The sequence below is a fragment of the Crotalus tigris genome, unplaced genomic scaffold, assembly GCF_016545835.1.
Source record: "Crotalus tigris isolate CLP2741 ecotype Arizona unplaced genomic scaffold, ASM1654583v1 scf7180000019161.1078591, whole genome shotgun sequence".
Classification (NCBI taxonomy): domain Eukaryota; kingdom Metazoa; phylum Chordata; class Lepidosauria; order Squamata; family Viperidae; genus Crotalus; species Crotalus tigris.
The window spans coordinates 103,855-119,162 of record NW_024097408.1 but is presented as its reverse complement, the minus strand read 5'-3'; the positions used below and the strand labels follow the sequence as shown (position 1 = coordinate 119,162).

The following is a 15,308-nucleotide window of genomic DNA, read 5'->3' as shown; positions in this document are numbered from 1 at the left end:
GAAAGATTGAAGGAAAACGAGGTCCAGGCAGAAGAAGAACATTGTAGCTTCAAAATCTAAGGGATTGGTTTGGACAAAACTCAGCAGCACTTTTTCGCCAACATGATCGCCAATGTCCAATAACGGATATGGTACAAGAAGAAGAAAGAAACTGATTTTGAAGAATTCAAAAAAAGGCAAACAAATTTGTTCATGGCCTGGACTGATTATAAGAAAACATTTGATTCTGTTCCACACAGCTGGATTGAGAAAGGCTTAGAAATTTTTGGAATTAGCAGCAACATCCAGAAATTCCTGAAAACTTCCTTGAAGCTCTGGCAAACCAAGCTGATGGCCTGTAGAGAAGAACTTGGTGAAGTTGAAATCAAATGAGGAATCTTCCAAGGTGTTATTTGTACTTTTGATGGTGCCACTAACAAGCATTTTGAACAAGATGAACTATGGCTATGAATTGGCAAAAAAAGGGTTCAAAATTTCCTATTTGCTCTATGTGGATGATTTAAAATTGTTTGGAAAAACAAAAGCTGAATTGAGCTCATTGCTGAAAAACACAGAGGGGTTTAACAGAGACATTGAAATCCAATTTGGCATTGGCATATGTGCAACAATTACTGTTAAGGCAGAAAAAATTGTTGAACATGGTGGATTCACACTTGATAATGAAGAGTTGATAAAAGCAGGAACACCAGAATAGAGATACAAGGACTTAGGAGTTTTGGAATCTTCTGATTATTGCACAACGAAGTCAAGAAAGCTACTTCAACAAAAGTCCTGAAAATCTTGAGATCAAAGCTGAGTAGAGGAAATATAATGATGACCAGGACTTAGGGGACAGTATCAATTGTGAATACATACAGATGGCCCTTCTCTCTCTGGTCACTTACAGAGTCCTGGATGCAGGGTCATAAAAGGACAGCAAGGACAACACCCAATGTCCTAACCCAGGGCTTTTCAACCTTTTCACACATTGTACCACTTTTAGGATATGGCAACATCCGAATACCACCAGTCGCCTAGCAAGGTGTCAAAAATGTGATGACCAAAAAAAAAAAAGGAAAAAAGTGATGAAGTACAGGTAGTCCTCGACTTACAACAGTTCATTTAGTGACTGTTCAAAATTACAATGGCACTGAAAAAAATTCCCCCCAAGGCACAGCTGAGCCAGACACCTGCTTGCCCACTTGGCCACACTCTTCCTCCTGTCTGAGGTTTTCATTGTTGTGAGCATTTCTGTTGAGGATTCGCAGCGGGGGTGGTGTGGAGTGGTGTTTGGTTTTTATTCCCCCCCATCTGCTGGATGGTTGCAGCAGGTTTTGGTCACTTCACATGACCCTGGGACACTGTGACCATCATAAATATGAATCAGTTGCCAAGCATCTGAATATAAATCACAAGACCCTGGAGATGCTGCAACATTCCAGCTGATCAGCGCTTCATCTGGGCTCAACAGAAGCACCAGGATCAGTGCCACTTTCCAGCTGATTGGTGCTTCTTCAGGGCTCAGCAGAAGTGCCAGGATCAGCGCCGAGCTACAGCTGGAGCCTGGCGCTGATCCTAGTGCTTCCACTGAGCCCTGACAGCCCCAAAGAAGCGCTGATCCTGGCGCTTCCGCTGAGCCCCAATAGCCCTGCAGCTCCAGCCATCTCTCGCTCAGACTTGTGCGGTGCTGCCACCAGTTCAGCTCATTCTCCTCCCCCGCTACCACTTTTCTAGGATGGTCGTGTACCACCTGCCAGGTGCCAATGTACCACAGGTGGTACCTGTATCGCTGGTTGAAAAGCTCTGTCCTAACCCACCTGAGAACATACGATATTTTTAGGGAAACACCCAAAAGGGAACGTGTTTAGCTACTTCTGCTTTCTCCCTTCTTATCTACAGTGTGCCAGACTTACTGGGTGAAATCTTTATCTTATGTGTGTCAGCTTTGCTGGATGAGTTGCTTATGTAATTAGAAAGAATAAATACAAGGATTTCTTGTCATTCGGGGCTTCTCTCATTTAGAGGAGTCCGTCTCTATTCAGCTGAATAAAAATGTAAAGCTTGAAGACAACTTCTGGTTTCCTGTATTTCTTTATCAAGCAAAACCTCAGAACCTGCATATCAATAAAGGCAATTAACACCTGGGCAATGCCTGTAATATGATACTCAGTTGGAATAATTGATTGGACTCAGGTAGAACTTGATAATTTGGATCAAAAGACAAGAAAATGACAAAGCACCATGTTCTGCAGATCTGTTGTATCTTTGTCAGGGCTTGACAAAGTAGCAACAATGGTGCATTAGAAGATCTGCAAGAAATATTACTTGCCTGCAAGCAAGAACTGGTGGGACCATAAAATGGAGCAATACCCAAAGGGCTGCCTAGATGCATGGAAAGTTTGAACTTATTAGACCTGAATATCCTGACTTTGCAAAAAACCTACTTGTGTGCTCTGAGGAAGATGAGAGCTATGCCAGAGGTTCAACCGTACTGGACAGCTCTCATCAGAGAAGTTAGAAAAATAAAACATATGGTGAGACATAAATTTCAGAAAGCCATACCAGCTTGGACGTCACCCAAGTTAACAAGGTATACACTAGATGTTGGAGTTCCTGGCTATGTGGTGAAAAATGGGCCACAGGACTCAGGACTGGTTGTCTGAGCAACTAGGGCTGGAGGCTGCAGAACTACTGGAAGAAAAGGTGTTTATCAATGGCACAATGATACAGGTCAATGGTGAAAGACTGGGAGAAGTTAATATCAAGAATGGAATATTTCAAGGAGATTCACTATCACCTCTACTATTTATTATTGCATGGATTCCTCTGTCAACAATACTGAATAACTCAGGCCATGGCTATCAAACATCAAAAACATCTGCCAGACTATTCCACCTCCTTTATATGGACGATCTGAAACTGTATGGAAAAACACCATCTGAAATAGAATCGCTGCTCAACACTGTCCATATATAGAGCCAATATATTGTAATGGAGTTGCAGAAGAAGAAAAAGGGGCTTTGGAAGAATATCTGAATGACAATGAAGATGATGCACTGATTTTAGTAGCTTACTGACTACTAGAGAGACCAAACTGGCCTTACAAGAAAAACCAAATGAAGTACAGAATGGAGGAATGGGAAGGCAAAGCACTACATGGCCAATACATTAAAATAAAAAATCAACTCCTAATAGACAAAATGATCTTGGAAAACTGCAAGAGAAGGAAAACCAACCTGAATGTGGCATGGATTGACTACAAAAAGGCATTTGATTCTCTGCCACAAGACTGGATAATCAAGTGCCTAGAAATAACAAGAGTCAATAGAAACATCAAAAAGTTTGTGCAAAGATCGATGTCACAATGGAAGACATAGTTGCAGGTCAATGGTGAGAGACTGGAAGAAGTTAATATCAAGAGAGGAATATTTCAAGGAGATCCACTATCACCATTACTATTTGTCATTGCACTGATTCCTCTGTCAACAATATTTGAATAACTCAGGCCATGGCTATCAATCATCAAAAACATCTGCCAGACTATCCCACCTCCTTTATATGGATGATCTGAAACTGTATGGAAAAACATCATCTGAAATAAAATCGCTGCTCAACACTGTCCGTATATATAGCCAAGCTATTGCAGCAGTTTGGCTTGGACAAATGTGTCACACTTACTATCAAACAAGGAAAATAGTGAAAACTGAAGGAATCAAGATGCTCCACAAAAATAACATTAAAAGTTTGGATGAGGAAGATTACTACAAATACTTGGGTATCTTTCAAGATGACAACATCAAGCACACTGAAATCAAGAAATAGAGGTGAATACATCAAGAGAGTGAAGAAGATCTTAAAGTCCAAACTCAATGGAGAAAATACCATGAAGGCAATCAACACCTGGGCAATTCTAGTAATTAGATACACAGCTGGAATAGTGGACTGGACTCAAGCAGAACTAAAAGCAATAGATAGAAAGATCAGAAAAATAATGACAATGAACACAGTGACATTGACAGACTCTATCTACCAAGGCAAATAGGTGAGCATGGAATGTTGCAAGTACATCAGATGGTTGAAGAAGAAAAAGTGGCTTTGGAAGAATATCTGAAGGACAATGATGAAAATGCACTGAAGTTAGTATATCAGGAAGGCTTACTGACTACTGGAGAGACCAAACTGACCTATAAGAAAGACCAAATGAAGAACAGAATGGAGGCATGGGAAGACAAAGCACTACATGGCCAGTACATTAAAAAAATAACTCGGAAAGCAGATAATAACAAGACCTGGCAATGTCTAAGACCAGGAAAGAAAGAGACTGAGAGATTAATTCTGGCTGCACAAGACCAAGCCTTAATAACAAATGCATACAAAGCCAGAATTGAGAAGACAGCAACGGACAGTAAGTGCAAAGAAGCTGAAGAAACAGTGAACCACCTGGTAAGCTGCTGCAAGAAGATTGCACAGACTGACTACAAGCAACAGTATGACAAAATAGCAACAATGGTGCATTGGAAGATCTGCAAGAAATATCATTTGACTGCAAGCAAGAACTGGTGGTACCGTAAAATAGAGAAAGTAATAGAAAATGAAAAAGTTAAATTACTCTGGGAATTTAGAATTCAAACAGACAGGCACCTGCCACATAATACCCCGGACTTAACAACTGTCAATAAGAAAGACAAAAATGTCTGGATAGTGGATGTGGGAGCCTGGAGACAGCAGAAGAGAAGAGAAAGAATTGGAGAAGATAACAAAATACAAAGATCTACAGATAGAAATAGAATGACTGGGGCAAAAGCAAGCAAGGGTAGTACCACAATAGTAATAGGTGCCTTGTGTGCAATCCCAAAACAACTGGAGCACCACTTGAACATCATTAGCATTGACAAATTCCCCACCAGTCAATTGGAATAGGCGGCTTTACTGGGGATAGCTTCCATCCTGTGATGATATCTATAACACCATCAAACATCTAGATCTGCCTATCCCAGGTCCTTGGTAAGGACACGATGGGTAGACAAAAAATGCCAAATCCAGTCTGAACATCTGGTTGACTATGCGATGATCAACAATTAGCTGACTATGCGATGATTAATAACAACTATTATACTAATAATAGTAGTAAAGTAGTAGTAGGGTAGTAGTAGTAGTAATCTTGAATGCCCAGCCAGGAATATCCACAGTGATGGTTGAGGGCTTCAAAATGGCAAGCAGAACTAAGCCATTGACATTTAGCACAGTTTTATGTATGTGCAATCCATGTGATTTGTATTAAACAGGGATAGGACTTAGATCACCCTGTTGCTCCCTCCATTTTTTGAAGCCACTGACTGTTGCTGCAGGTGGTCCCACCTCCAAGCTGCCCTTCTCCAGCACATGTTCAGCAGAAAAATGGATGGCTGGTTTTCCTGATGGTAGGAAATATAGGAAGGGAGAAGGACAACTGAAAAACCACTCATTGCTAATTTGATACCACCCCTCGTTGTATTACAGTGTCTTCCTTTTTGCTGATATGCAGTAATGCTAGGCTGTGGGTCAGCATGAGTTATTTCAATATCTTTTTCATCAAAGAGAGGAAGGAAGCACATTTGTGTACTGATGAGGATGAATCTCTACATTATCATCCTAATCCTGCTCAGAGTCCCATGTGGGTGACTTTTCCAGCAAAAAAATTGCCTGTTTTCAGTGGTCACGTTTTAAGTGTGCTGAGTGCCACATTTTGTTTGTTCACTATAAACCTTTTTTTTAAAGGTAGCTAAGTTTTTTTCTCTCTTTTCCTATAGTCTTGAATTGTGGAAGTGTTCACTACCTTGAATTATTTCTAAAAATAATAAAGGTGGGATACAAATAAATAAAATTCTGTATCATTTATTTATTTCAAGTTTATCTTGCAGGATTTTTGTGAATGTACATTAGGAGATGGAAATTAAGTATGCATCTATAGTCTCTTACAACTGAAGGAGATTTTAAAAAGAGGGATAAAATAGTTGTACAGTAGCATCATATGGACCTACAGTTAGTAAATCTATCCCAATATATACTATATAACCTACGTAGTATGTATTGGAATATCTTTTAAAGATCAGAGGAGGCAAAAATAATCATCCACAAAAAGTAAAAATGTATAGCACAGAAACTAATAGATGTTAGAATTTTGAACTACTATGTAAAATGTGTGTTTGACATGAAAAGTAAAACTATATTGTGGTGCCAGGCAACTGCACTCTTTTCTAGCATATGTCTTTCCATCCCTGACTTTTGGATTTTACATTTCCCCCATTTTAACATAGGCAATTCCAATTGGAGCTTTCTGCCTCTTGGGCATTCTGACCACCACCACCATCACCCAGAAGATTTTGTGCATTTCTGCAAGGCCTGGCATTTTCCTAAGTTTGCTGATACCCTCCTCTGGTAGACAGATAATGCTAATTTAATTAATAGACATCTAAATAGAAAATAGGATATAATGTGATTTGAGCTATAGAGAGCGGATTGAAGGCAATTAATGTAGTTCGTTTGCTAGTAACAGTTCAGTGGATTTGCTATGAACTTCCTGAAGGATAGATGGAATACTAATGAAATAAAAAAGACTGTGTAGAAAATGCAAAGTAAAAATACTCTCGTTTATATCCTGAGCCCAGGAATATGAACATATAGAGGTGCAGAACAAATATTCTCAACATGTTCTAGAAACAGATATCAGACAGACAGACCCAGTCCTGGAGTTTTTCCAAATCCACGTTGATCTTAGAAATTCCACACAACTAACAGGTACTTCCCTCATTTGCAGAGCAAGCAGGACCCACTACAGAAGTCAAAATTAGAGAGGCAAGAAATCAGAGCTGACCAGAGGACAGAGATGGGAGAAACATTTGACCTTGACATTCTGCTTTTCTCCAGCCTTTAGGCACACTTTAATTTGATTCCTTCTGCAAATAACTGGACCAACATAGTATCCCATATTCTCTGCCACCCATTTCCAAATGTCTCCCCTCCCCCTCCCATCTGTTGTCTTGAATTAAGTTTGGAGCATATCAGTTTTCATATTATTTTTTCCTCCTATCTCATAATAATATGTAACTTACTAATTTTCCTTCCATTCTTACTGTTTGATTCATATTAATGCACCAATCTAAGTTTGAAGGTATAATATTGTCACTTTTCTGTGAGATGGGTGGACATCAAATATAAAAAATTGGATTGGATTGGATTGGATTGGATAGGATAGGATAGAATAAATACACACTTGTGTATACTTCTTCAGTTACACTAAGATTTCAAGTAATTACGTTATGATTTGTAGCCATCTTACCCTCTCTCTCAGAGAACTGATTAATTTGAGTGATGGGTGGATACCAGCCTGGATACAGCTATTACCAGGGGCAAAGGCAGCTGCTTAGTGCTAATGTTTTGCACTTGGCAAAGTAAGAATGGCGGAATATTTAAATTTTTAACATCTTTATATATGAAGGCAATTCGGAAATAAACCTCCATTTGATTATCAATGACAGACACTCACAGTTACAGAACATTTATTATACAGATTAAAAAACTACAACATTACTTTTCAACATAATCACCATTCAAATTGAGGCACTTGTCATAACATCTTACAAGGTTTGAAATTCCTTAGTTGCTCGGCGCCAAGTCTGGGCTATGGGAGGGGTGATTAAAACATGCCAATGGAACTGCTTCAGAAGTTCTTGGGTGCATCTTGCGGTGTGCAGGCGAGCATTATCGTGAACCAACATCACACCGGAAGTCAGCATGCCCTGATGCTTGTTATGGACGGCTCGTATGAGTTTTCGTAATTTTTCACAGTAGATTTCTGAATTAATGGTCAAACCACATTCCATGAACTTCACTAGCAGTACTCCTTTGGTATCTTCACATTTGGCGGGATTTTCTATGGCACCACTTCCGGGGTGGTGTTGGTTCACGATAGTCCACACATCTTAAAGTTGTGTTTGAAAAAACTTGCTTTAGTGCACTCACCAGTTTAGACCATCTCTTTTAATTGAAATCAATGTTTTGTACTATAACACTCATTTTTCACCTCCCTCAGGTTAATTAAGTCACATTAACAAAGTCATTCTGTTTTTCTTTCTTCCTTTCCCCAGCTTGTCCATCATCATTTGAATAGCAGTGTGATGCACCCAATGCCACCACAATCTAATTCTGAAGATCCTTTCTTCATTGTGGAAACCATTTGCATCTGTTGGTTCTCCTTTGAACTCCTGGTGCGACTTATAGCCTGCCCAAGTAAGCCAGCTTTCTTCAAGAATATCATGAACATGATTGATTTTATAGCCATCATACCTTACTTTGTTGCCCTTGGTACAGAGTTTGCACGCCAGCGTGGGGTAAGCCAACCTGCCATGTCATTGGCTATCCTCAGAGTCATCCGGTTGGTGAGAGTCTTTAGAATCTTCAAACTCTCCAGACACTCCAAAGGATTGCAAATCCTAGGTCAGACGCTTAAAGCCAGCATGAGGGAGCTGGGCTTGCTCATCTTCTTCCTCTTCATTGGAGTCATCTTGTTCTCCAGTGCTGTCTATTTTGCAGAAGCTGATCATGAACAGTCAAATTTCTCCAGCATCCCTTCTGCCTTCTGGTGGGCTGTGGTTACCATGACAACTGTGGGATATGGTGACATGTACCCTGAAACTATTGGAGGCAAAATTGTGGGGTCTCTTTGTGCCATTGCTGGAGTACTCACCATCTCGCTTCCAGTACCTGTCATTGTCTCCAACTTCAGCTACTTTTATCACCGAGAAACTGATTGTGAGGATCAAGGTCAATACACCCACATTACAACATGCCCATATACCCCACCACCATCCCCAGAACTTGCTGCCATCCAAAGGAAAGTTCATAGCCATGAGAAAGCTCTACATAGGGAGAAACATGGGGATAAAGAACTTATTGTACCCAGTTCAGAATTTCTAGATGGTATGGTGCTTACAGGCAATTCAGAAGTTCCCAACAAACGTCTTGTGACCCAAGTGTGATCATCTCATCCACCCAAGCAATTCTTGCCTGCTAGATGCCTTTCCTTACCTCACCTCAGCATATTTAACTTGAAAGTTCTGCATAATAAGGCCATGAGCCAGAAGTCTGATCTGTTGTTGTGCTTAAAAACTAGTAATGGGTTCAAAGATATGCTTCACGTTAATTTAGAGGGAAGGGTTTGGAATGGGACTAATTACAACGAGCTGCCAAAGGATCAGACTATATAGTAAGAAAAATGAATTAAATTGCAAAGAGGCAGTTCAACAAACATCTATTCTGCCATATTGTTCTTTTGTAAGTTGGAGTTGCAATCAGTCATGAAAAAGTGTTTTCTTTCTGCTTTTTTAATTTGCCTTTACTCTGTTATCTACCATCCTTATGTGACTCAAAAGGGCACAAAGATGCCTTCCTGAAACCATAGCACTGTGTTCTTGAGTTACATCTGCTGGATCGTCCAAAGGAACATACCCAGGACAAGCAGACCCCAAATAGCAAGTGTGGGGATAAATAAGGGAGTGCTATCAGGCAGTCATTTTTGATTCAGGATATTACAGGCAACATTGTCATCGTGCTAAGAAGGAACTGTAAATACATCTCTAGGAGAAAGCCTGTTGTTGCTCTGCTGCTGCTGCTGCTGCTGCTACTATTGCTGTTACTGTTGCTGCTACTACTACTTCTACTACTGCTGCTGCTACAGGTTTTTCATCAGCTACTTTCCTAACATAGGACTTCTTTACTTAGATTATACAACAGATAATTTGCCTTCATGTTTCTGGAAATTTACTTTGAAAATTGCTCTTGTTTTTTAAGCAATAGCAAAACTATAGTGGTTGTATAATGTGTTTTGAAATCTACTTTCTTTTCTTCTGAAATTTAGTGCAACCCTCTTCTCAGCACATTCTTCTGATTCCATGTTCAGTCCCCTAAAAAGGAAGAGGACAATTTAATATAACATTAAAACCAAGATCAACCCAGTTAACTATACCTCAAACCAGCCCAACTTAAAAAAGCAGGGTAAAAGAGTTTAGATTGTGTAACAGATCTTGTGTGGGTGCATATATGCATATCTTTGAGATAACATTGACTCATAGCAACTACTAGGACTAGTGTGTCCAGGTTTTTTTTTTTGAAAACCCAAAAACTTTTTGGGAAGTGGTTTTCATTACTTTCTTCCTGGGATGAGAGAGAGAGAGCAACTAGCCCTAAGTCACCTAACTGGCTTTATCTCTAAGGCAGAAATCTCCTGGTTTCTAGCCTGATGCCTTAATCACAAACTGGCTCTCCTTAGAATACCATTAATACCATTAATACCATAGTCCTTCAACACTATGCTTCTTTTGTCTATGGTGCCAAAATATTGTGAGTTGTTTCTGGACAACCCAATAAGACTTTCCTTACAAATATGCACAATCCATTCTGCTCTTCCATTGCTTTTGGAACAAAAACCCTTCTGCTTCAATTTAACCACTGTCAAATTCATTCAGGAAGAACATAGACTTTCACCTCAAAATCCAGATAACTGCTAAAAACCTTACTTTTAATTCGGGTTAACCTTCTGCTAGCTACTGTCAAACAGTTTATTTTACTTCATATGTTTTAGAGCAGCTTTTTCTAACCTGATCTCTTTCATGTTCACTAAATGACAGCTCTATTCTTTCTGGCTGGAGTTTATAAAAGCTGTAGACCAACAGTTATAGAGGGCACTAGACTGGGAATGATTGGGTTAAACATTGCTCTATAAAGGTAAATCCTCTTTTTTAGTTATCCCATAAAATATTGTAGGAAATGGAAGTGATGATAGGTCTGAAAATTTTAATAATAAATAGCAATCAGCTGGGTAAAATATGAAACTGAAAAAGAGAAAGACTTCCCCTAACCCCCATCTCCCAGTCACTTTATTTGTCTTAATAAAATTTGTATTACACGAGTCTTAAAATGAGAGAAAGGGAAGAGTTTACATTTTGGTTAAACAACAGCACTTTCTCTTAATTATAGGGCAAAAAGAACTATATAAATAAAAAAAGCTTCTTGAAGTCAATTAAGCTTAAAGGACAGAGTGTGAATAAGTGAATCTAAACAGAAGTGTGAATTGTGCAAGTGAGTACAGAGGCTACAGATATCTCAACAGAAATGCAGTACAATAGAAATGGCTGGCAAATAGATAATGTGGTAAGTTTTTAAAAAATTATAGCTATGGTTATATTACCCCCCTGCTCATTTCTTACATCAGGAACTTAATGACAAAGTAATGCTATGTAGAATATGTTGTTAACAAAAGTGGGCAGGGTAGGATGAACATATGCAAAAGAAGACAGGATTCCTGCATCTTCCTCTTGGAAGAGGAAGGTTCAATAAATGGAAAAGGTCAGCCAGAGTGAACATAACAAGAGCCTGCTGGACCAGACCAACATCTATCTATCCCAGTATCTGTTTTGCAATAATGGTGCTATCTGAGTAAGTTGGGCTTTGGCTCCCATAAAACTTGGGAAGTTTGGGAATTGATATCCAGTGTTTCAAAAAATACACCTGATTGAGCAAGGTTCAACTTGACAGTAAACCAACTTTTTAATAGAGTTGTAACATATGAGCGATATAATTGAATTTTAAAAAGAATTCCTGTTTTCTACTAGTACAAAAAAGAAATGGCCAGAGCATAAATACTACAGAATTATAATTTTAAACTTAATGACAAGCTATGTTTAAAACAAGATTTGTAAATAAATAGTGTTTGTTGCTGAAAAATAAGACAAATAAAACACACTATGGTTAAATGTACCAAGAGAACCCTGCTTATAAATTTGTCTCTTCTTAAAATAGGACTTTTTATTATATCTTGTGGAAAAAACTTTATAGGTTAGTTAAGAACTGTCAAAAGAAATTGACTTTATTTATCCTAAATTTCTTGCAAGTTGGCTTCTCAGGAGAGCCCCATATTTTACCATTGTGTGTCTGAGGGAGAGAAGAAACAGCTATCTGCCTCCTGTGCATTATGCAAAGGCATGCTTATTACAATGAAAGTAAGTGCAAGAGGAAAAGGATTACTCTGGTGAGAATTGCCACCTTGTCGCTCATAAATGCTCTGTGTGAAGGAATTGCAAAGTTACATGATACAGTATGTAGATCATTTAGTTCTTTGGTAGCATAGTGCCTCTGCCAGGAACATAGATGACAACAATCCCCCTTAGCAACTAGAGTACTGTCTGGGCCAACTGTAATTTAAACATTTTGAGTAGCATGTAATTTGTCTGCATAATTTCAGTAACTGAAGTGTAGCTTATGCCTAAACAATTGCACTGTAGTTGATAAGCACAGTCACAGTGGCTATATTTATAAATGGTACCATCCAGAAATACATTTGCATTTATTACTCAACCATTGTGGATATAGGTTTAGAGTAAAAGCTTAGAAAATATTTGGAAGAAATTAATATATAAAAGCATTCCAAAGCTGGAATCCAAAGAGAAGCTGCTATAGTTTTTGTTGGATAATGAAGTAATTATATACACCTCCTGGGTTGAGAAATCTGTTGCTCTCATGATGTTGCTAAAGGGCAACTTCCAGCATTCCCCATGATAAGCTTTGCAAAAAGTCTTTAGGGATGCTTCACATTTGCTCTAGACTGATAAACTTTACATTCAGCAATATAACATGAGAGTGTCTCCCCCCTCTTTTTTTTTTTTTTGGCACGGTACCATTAATGTTGAAGTCTCCACAATTTTTTCCAGCAAATAATAATTAGGCATTGATGGAAAAAGGATATTGGACTAGCTTTCGCTAACCTCTTCCATAATTTGAATCAAATGTTATGGTAAAGTAAATGCTTCACTGTCTATAGTTTCTATGGTTAAAATGGATTGGCAGGTTCATCAGTATCAGTGTCAAATGTTACCATGCATTATATGTGCCCTATGCAAACTAATTGGAGGTGGGTACCGGGATCTTTCAGGCAAGTCTCAGTCCAATTGCTTTGTCTGCAGCTGGAAAACCTGCTTGAAAGCCTCCAGCGCTGCAGCCATCAGCATGTTCAAGGGAGCTTGAACAAAATTGCAGGTACTTGTGCTGCCCTCTTTTCCTCCTCTACATTTCCTCTATATTTAGGCAAGAAAAACCAAATGCGCAGATATATAGTATAGATGGTACCTGGCTCAATAATAGTAACTGTGAGGAGGATCTAGGAGTCCTAGTGTATAATCACTTAAATATGATAGTGTGCTGCAGTTGCCAAAAAAACCAACATAGTTCTAGGCTGCATTAATAGAAGGATAGAATCAAGATCACATGAAGTGTTAATACCACTTTATAATGCTTTGGTAATACTACATCCAATTTTGGTCGCCATGAGATTCTAGACAGAGTGCAAAGAAGAACAATAAAAATAATTAGGGGACTGGAAGCTAAAATATATAAAGAACAGTTGCTGGAACTGGGTATGTTTAATTTAATGAAGAGAAGGACTAGGGGTGACATGATAGCAGTGTTTCAATATCTCAAAGATTGCCACAAAAAAGAGGGAGTCAAGCTATTCTCCAAAGCACCTGAACACAGGACAAGAAGTAATGGATGGAAACCAATCAAGGAGAGACACAACCTAGAACTAAGGAGAAATTTCCTGACTGTTAGAACAATCAGTGGAACAACTTGCCCCCAGAAGTTGTGAATGCTCCAACACATGAAGGCTTTAAGAAGAGAATGGATAACCATGTGTCTGAAATGGTATAGGTTTCCTTCTAGAGCGGGGGGGGGGGTTTGGTCTAGAAGACCTCCAAGGTCACTTCCAACTCTGTTATTCTGTTATCCCTAGCCATTTTAAGATGAGTGGGCTTCAACTCCCAGAATACTCCAGCCAGCAATGCTATTCTGGGAAGTGAAATCCACATATCTTAAACTGGCTAAGGTTGGGAAATGCTGGGCAGAGTTGCCAGTAAAAGCTGCAAATTTGACGAGGGGATAGAAGGGCAACTTATTAAATCTGCAGACAACACCAAGCTGGCAGGAATAACCAATACTCCAGAAGATAGACTCAAGATACAGAAGGATCTTGGTAGACTTGAACACTGAACTGTATCTAACAAAATGAAATTCAATGGTGAGAAAAATAAGGCTCTATATTTAGTCTAGAAAAATCAAATGCACAGGTACAAGATAGTGGTACATGGCTCAATAGTAACAGGGAGAGGCATTCTAGAGTTCTAGTGTACAATCATTTAAAAATGAGCAAGCAGTGTGCTGCAGCTGCCAAAACAAACAAACAAACAAACAATGCAGTCCTAGACTGTTAACAAGGGATAGAATCAAGATGATGTAAAACATTAGTACCACATTATAATGCCTTGGGAATAGTTGGGAATATTGCATCCAGTATTGGTTTCCATGATATGAAAAAGATGTTGAGACTCTAGAAAGAATGCAGAGAAAAATAACAAAGATGATTAGGGGACTGGAGGCTAAAATATATGAAGAATGGTTGCAGGAAGGGTAAGTCTAGTGAAAACAAGGAATAGGGATGCCATGATAACAGTGTTTCAATATCTAAGGGGCTGCCACAAAGAATAGGGGGTCAACCTATTCTCCAAAGCCAGGGCAGAACAAGAATTAATGGATGGAAACTAATAAAGGACAGAACCAGTTTAGAACTAAGGAGAAATTTCCTGATAGTCCACTGATAACCAGTGGAATGGCTTGCTTCCAGAAGTTGTGGATGCTCCAACACTGGAGGTTTTAAAAAAAATTGGACAACCATGTGTCTGAAATGGTATAGGTATCCTTCTAAAGCAGGAGGTTGGACTAGAAGACCTCCAAGATCCCTTTCAATTCTGTTATTCTGTTATTTTGTTACAGGTGGGGGAAGGGGGGCATGGGAGACATGTGTTTTGCAATTCTGCAACCATCAGCAATTAGACAAGCAGCCAAATGAAAGAAAATGTTTTTTTCTTTCAGAAGGAATGGATGGTCCAAAAGAGAAGAAATGTATAGAAGCCCAGCAAGAAAAAGCACAATGTAAAAAATGGTAAAAAATGTTCTACATGCTGGCCATTGTTGATGCATACTAGTAATAGGATAGAGCATAGTTTACAGGTAGTCCTGGATTTACAACTATTTGTTTAGCGACTGTTCAAAATAAAAGACATGAAAAAAGTTACCTATGACCAATACGCACATTTGCAACCATCCTAGCATCCCACAGACACAGAATAAAAAAAATCAGATGCTTGGCATCTGGGATATATTTATAATGGTTGCAGCATCCCAGGATCATTTGATGACCATTTGCAACCCTCACAGCCAGCTTCTGACAAGAAAAATAAATGAAG

At 39.0% G+C, this 15,308-nt stretch overlaps 1 protein-coding gene across 7 annotated transcripts in view; it reads left to right on the top strand.

The window, feature by feature from the left end:
• KCNA7 (potassium voltage-gated channel subfamily A member 7) overlaps nt 1-15,004 on the top strand; it is a 38,224-nt gene extending 23,220 nt beyond the window's left edge. The window contains exons 2-4 of one of the 7 annotated variants that reach the window (XR_005558723.1): nt 8,106-11,166; nt 11,907-12,014; nt 14,935-14,981. Coding sequence is in view for 1 of the 7 variants with exons in the window: in XM_039360222.1 (XP_039216156.1) it covers nt 8,106-8,996 (891 nt within the window). In the remaining 6 variants the exon portion in view is untranslated. Of the gene's footprint in view, nt 1-8,105; nt 13,210-14,934 lie in introns of those variants that run through there. The other 6 variants (XR_005558725.1, XR_005558724.1, XR_005558721.1 and 3 more) reach the window with 6 other exon arrangements.
• The last annotated feature ends 304 nt before the right edge of the window (nt 15,005-15,308 follow it).